Below are 5,848 nucleotides of genomic sequence, written 5' to 3'. Positions count from 1 at the left end.
ATGGAACGATTTTACAAGAATGCAATTCCGGGCTAGAAAGACACCGGCACTTTCCACCCAGAGTGTTCCCCAGAGCCAGCGCATCCCCCCGGCAGGGCTGCTGGGGGAGCCCGGCCCCGGCGGCAGTCCTGCCGTTACCGAGGCGGGCACGCCGCCGGGCCCCGCGGATGCGGCACCGACCGCGGGCCCGCACACCGCTCCGGCGGCCCCGGGGCGCGGGGGCCGGGCAGGGCCAGCGCCGCAGGGGAGGTGAGGCGGGCCGGGAGAAGGGCCCCGCCGCCGCCCGGGCCGGGCCGCGCTCCCCGCCGCCGCGCCCCGGCTGCCGCTCCAAGGGGCGGGCGGCGCCGATCCCGCCCCCGCCCGCGGCAGCCGCCGCTAGCCGCCGGCGCAGGCGGGCGGCCGTCCCTCCTTCCCTCCCCGCCTCCCTCCCTCCCTCCCTCCCTCCCCGCCGGGCCGCGCCGCAGCCCGCGGGCGCGGCCAGGAGGCTGCGGGGCTGCGGCTCCCCGGCTTCCCGCCCGCCTGCCAGGCGCGGCGCGGCGCGGCCCGGGGCTCTCCGCCTTTCCGCGGCGCTCCATCTCCCCTCCGGCGAGATGTTATGGCCGAGCCGGCGCAGAAGGGCGGCGTAGGGCAGAGCGGGCGGCGGGAGGATGAGGACGCGGCGGCGGCGGTGGCCGCCGCCCCCAGCTACGAGGACTACGAGTGCAAGATCTGCTACAACTACTTCGACCTGGAGCGGCGGGCGCCCAAGCTGCTGGAGTGCCTGCACACCTTCTGCCAGGAGTGCCTGAGCCAGCTGCACCTGCGGGCCGCCCAGCAGCTCGCCGCCGCCGAGCCGGGGCCGGGGCCGGGGCCGGGGCCGGGGCCGGGGCGGGCGGCCGGCGGCTCCCTGGCCTGTCCGCTCTGCCGCCACCGCACGGCGCTGCCCGACCACCGCGTCCACGGCCTCCCCGTTAACACCAAGCTGGCCGCCGCCTGCCCGCCGCAACTGCGGGCCCGCGACCCGCTGCCCCAGGACAGCCTGCCGCCGCTGCCGCCCCGCCGCCCGCCCCGCGCTCGGGAGGCGGCGGCCGCCCTCGCCTCGCCGCCACCGCCCCACGCCCCCGCCGGCCGGGCCGGGCCGCGCTCCTCGGGCGGCGGCTACGAGAGCTGCCAGAGCTGCAAGCGGGCGGCGCTGAGCGCCGGCTGCGTGTGCGTCGTCGTCTCCTTCCTCTCCATGGTGGTGCTGCTCTTCACCGGCCTCATCTTCGTCAACCAATACGGCGGCGACGCCGGGTCCGGCGCCTCGGCCTCGCCGTCGCCGGTGGGGCCCATCTGCCTGTCGGTGGCCAGCATCCTCGCCCTCTTCTCCGTCGTCGTCACATGGCTCATCTGCTGGCTCAAGTACCGGCCCGAGGCGGCGGCGAGCGGCAACGGCACCCCGCGTGGCCGGGCGGCGGCCGCCCGCAGGAGCGACACGTAGCGCCGGCGGAGGGGAGCGGGGCCGGGCCGGGCCGGGCCGGGGGGCGGCGGGCGCTGAGGGGCCGGGCTGAGCGGGCGCCGAGGGGCGCCGAGGGGTGCCGGGATCCGCCCGCCCATGCCCCGCTGTGAGGGGAGAGCGCGGCCGCCGCACGCAGGTGGCCCTCCTCGGGTGGGTGCCGAGCCCGGCCCCGCCGGGAGGCGGGTGGGCAACGGCGGGGGGAAGACGGGGGCGAGGCCGCGGCTCTCCTGGGCGTACCGGGGCGGGCAGCTCCGGGCGTGGGGTTCGGCGGCGGCGGCAGGGCAGGGTGAGCCCCGCAGCCGCGCCAGCCCCCCGGCTCAGGCGCAGCCCGGGGGTGGGGGGTGCTCTGCCGGGCGGCCAGGCGAGGGGCCGCGGAGGGCCCGGCCGCCCCGGGGGCAGGGCAGGGGGGCCTCGGAAGGTCCCCCGGGGAGCGGGGCTCTGGGGCGGGGGCGCGGCCCTGGCCCTGCCCGCCGCTGCCGGGAGCGTGCCCTGGTGCTTGCGCTCCCCGAGGCAGGAGGACACCGTCTCGGTTAAAGGAAACTGGCTTACTGTTGCCCCCACCTGGAAGATAATTGGAGAGATTCACTGTGGTTAGAAGCAGGACAGGACCACGGTGTGAAACGCTTTTTGTTTCCTCTCTATAAGTACTTACGGAAGAAGCTGTAACAGAAATGTGTTATCTTAAAAGAGACTGAGCCAAAGTTTCCCTACAATGTATTGAGTACGGTTTTGTTATACTTTTATTAGAAGGCCATGGAGCCCTCTGTTGTTTGCTTAAAATAAGCTTTATTATTTAATTCTTTGAAATTCTCATTTAATGTGGGAGACTGAAACACCACATTGCACACTTAATTTATGGAAGATTATTTAATTAACGGAGCTCTAAAATAGAGCTAAGGGACTCCTGTGGTACAGAGTAATGTTCACTGGGCGTTGATTTCAATTTTTACATGGTGAGAGAAGCCCACATTACAATATGGACTTTCAGCATCACTGTAAAAGTGGAATGCGGTAGCATCATTTGTGTATTGAACATTTACCTTCGGTCAAGGTAACTGCGATAAGACGGTGGTTTTCCCTTTTGGTAAGTTTCTCTTCTGTGTTAGAGTTTCTCTAAAGGCCAGAAGAAAAGGTTTTTGTTCTGTGAGGTTGGAACATCAAAGATGTATTTGAAATGTGATGAGATGCTCATAATATGAAATGGAAAAGCATCACCATGCAGCTGGTTTTGTAGTATATTAAGGAGAGAGCTCCATATAGATATTATTCTATGTTGCAGGATAATTCATTTGGTGCCTGAATTTTTTTAACTTAATTAGTTGTTACAATCTATTCTATTGGGAATAAGATTATGCTGCTTATTCCGTGTTTCTACACAGTACTGTAATGGAATGAGGTAATTATTTTCGTGCTTAACAATTTGAGAATTTTAAAAGTGATCTTTTAGTATGTGTATTTTGCAAGCTGTGTGCATGATATTCCAACAAGTATCCTCTTAATAGACCTTTACTTGACCACTTCTATTTATCACAAGTGCAAAGGAATTTACTCTGTAGAAATGTAAAGACAGCAGGTGAAGATGTGTGATGTGTTTTATGGCTGCACAAGTGATGTATACTGTGCATTGTCTTGATTATCACAAACCTGTGAAAAGTAACCCCTTGACACCCAAAACGCCCCACAAACCCAGGCAGTATTTATACACACTCTCTTATGATGGACACAGTTTGTGGAAACAGTATATGATTTTTGTGTCACTTATGTCTCTTTAAAAAGATCCGCACCAGCCTTTTAAAGTCGTATATCATAACATAAAGGCCCTGAGGAGTTAAAATTACTGGGATCAACTGTGGCTCTGACCATGGTCTGTTTATTTAGACCAGTGTTTTCAAACTTGGAGTTGCTCATTAGCTGTGTAAAAGGTGTATGCCTACTAAAATCAGGTGTGACTCTTAGCCCCTGTTGACTTCAGCAGTAGTTGTGGATGTTCTGCACCAAAGAAAATCACGAGACTTTTGTTGAAGCATCTAAATGAGAATTTAGATGGTTGACTTCAGGTACAAACATTGGAAAATTTTGGCCTTAACCTCTCTGTTCTTCAGTCAATGCATCTGTAAAGTTTGATAATAGTGTTGACCTACCTCACAAGCAAGATGTGAGGCTTTATTTATTAAAGTTTTTAAGTAATTGGAGATCCTTGAAGAGGAGGTGCTGTAGAAGTAAAAGTATTACAAGTTATACTGTAGTAAGAATAAATATATGTAAATTAATGGACATAAACAGCAGCAATGTTTTCTAAGAAAAATAAATATATAAAATATGTACATGTGTACATCATATGCACCAATATATGATTTACCTGTTTGTGCTTCTACTGCAAATGCAGCATGCGTATCAGCATTTCTGTCCAACCAGGTAAGCTCCGGTACCTCGCAGTTCAGATGAGCCCACCCAGCAGTCACTGCTGTAAGTCCATCTCGCGTAGACATGCCAACGCCAGCCCCGAGTGCTCGTGACACTCAGCTGGAGCTCACCACGTAGCCTGTACTTTGCATTACTCCTGCGAGCTTTCCGGCTGCGGTGGGCTGCCTGGGTATCGCAGATGTGCTGCCAGCGCTCTCTGGGTGAGCTAGCTAGCTCGCACCAGCTTGGGTATGTTTACAGGAGCTGCAGTCGCAACAGAAGCCATTACGTAGCTATGCCCTGAAATACTGGTTACAGTAAGAAATGTGTACTCCATCTTCTTTTCTTTCTACATCATAGTTTTATTCTTGCCTTTTCTCTGTAAACAGTATTTGCCATTTTGACTAAACCAATGGTTTCAACTGGGATCCGTGGACTACTTGTAAAGGATCTGCAAAAGGTAAGTAAGAAAAGCAAATCGATGATCAGAAGCTTAAATTTGTTTTGTGAGGGTCAACTTTAAAATGTGTAGAGGTTGGTACGTTACAAAAAGTTGAAGATCACGGGCCTAAACAGGATTTTCAGGCTTATTCACAATTGAACACTCATATTACATATCAAGTTCCTACCCATATATTTGAAAATATTTCAAAGCCAAATTCAAATAGACAGTCTGACCATATGCCAAATCCTCTCTGCTTATGCAAATTTTGGGAAACTCCACTGGTTTCAGGAGCATTAGTCTGGATCCACATCACAGTACCAGTCAGAAAAAATCATGCATTGTATACATCTCTGGCTACTGCAGAATCCAAGTATTATATTTGTATTTTGGGTTCCTTTGAGTGTACAGATTGCTTGTCCAAAGCCAAACTCTGCTCAAGTTTCAGTAAAAAAAAAGTAAAAAACAAAAAGAGAAAATCTGTGTGGCTGGTGGTGTTTTATTATTTTAACTGTTTCAGTCATAACACTTGTGTTTTCTAGTTGTTTAAAAGCACACAGAGATAGGCAGCTGAAAGGGTATGCGTCAGTTACACTATCCACACATCTTACAGAAAAAAAAATGGTGCTTTGAGGCACTCTGTGGGAAAGCAGGGAGGGCAGGATATACCACAGCACCGTGGGGAAAATCATGGGAAATACAAGCTGCTGGCTTTTTTTTTTTTTTTTTTTTCATTTTTGCTGTGCAGCTTTTCTCTGTGTTACAGAGTCCAGGGCACAAGCAGCTACAGCCAAGATACGGAAGCACCAGGAAAGTAAACAAAGGCCTGAAGCTTCCTCGGGAGTTTTTTGACATCTGCGAGAGCACAGGCTGCATGAACTCTGAAAGATGCGTAGTTTCCAGCTGTGCCGAAAGACCTTAAATTATGTGTAGCAGTAGTTCCCTGTTCCTCTATAGTGGTAGTTCCCTGTTCCTCTACCTGAATGGAGCACGCTGGACTCCAGACTGAAAGATTACATTAAATGTGAGGTTAACGATTTGGAATAGGCTGCCAGACGTCAGTGGTATTAGTCCAGGAGAGGGAGAAAAAAGCAGATAGGAGGGCAGAACCCAGTTTGCCAACACAGAACCTGGGCGGGTAGTCACGCACAGTAAACTTCTTTTCTGTCTTACCTGGGACAGGCAACTGCCGACTCTGCTTGAGGAAGTTCTCACAGGAGCTAACAGCCTCCACCGGAGAAAGCTCGGTATGTGCTATTTGCGGGGAGCCTCTGCCGTTTGCGATGTATGGGGATGTGTTAGGACAGGCACTACCATGTTACAACCTTACTTCTTTCATGTTGCCCTTCTTAAGGACTTGCACTCAAGAACTCAGTTTTTTAAAAGCACTGTTATGTTTTAAACACATATCGTGTACCTTCAGTGCCACAGTGTAGAAATTTTTATTTCTGCTCTCCTTTGAAAGTGCCTCTGATAAATACTGTGGCTGCAGGGAAGAAATTACACTCCTTTCTGCAGCACTAGCC

The 5,848-nt window shown here is 53.8% G+C and overlaps 1 protein-coding gene across 1 annotated transcript; it reads left to right on the top strand.

Moving 5' to 3' along the window:
* Positions 1-452: 452 nt before the first annotated feature.
* On the top strand, positions 453-4,954 carry RNF228 (ring finger protein 228). The gene has a single exon (XM_064457360.1). The coding sequence runs from the start codon at positions 596-598 to the stop codon at positions 1,457-1,459; it is 864 nt and encodes a 287-aa protein (XP_064313430.1). The 5' UTR covers positions 453-595; the 3' UTR covers positions 1,460-4,954.
* The last annotated feature ends 894 nt before the right edge of the window (positions 4,955-5,848 follow it).

Source organism: Phalacrocorax carbo, chromosome 7 (assembly GCF_963921805.1).
Source record: "Phalacrocorax carbo chromosome 7, bPhaCar2.1, whole genome shotgun sequence".
In the NCBI taxonomy this organism is placed as follows: Eukaryota; Metazoa; Chordata; class Aves; order Suliformes; family Phalacrocoracidae; genus Phalacrocorax; species Phalacrocorax carbo.
Note: the sequence above shows the minus strand (reverse complement) of the source record. Positions and strands in the feature narration are given on the sequence as shown.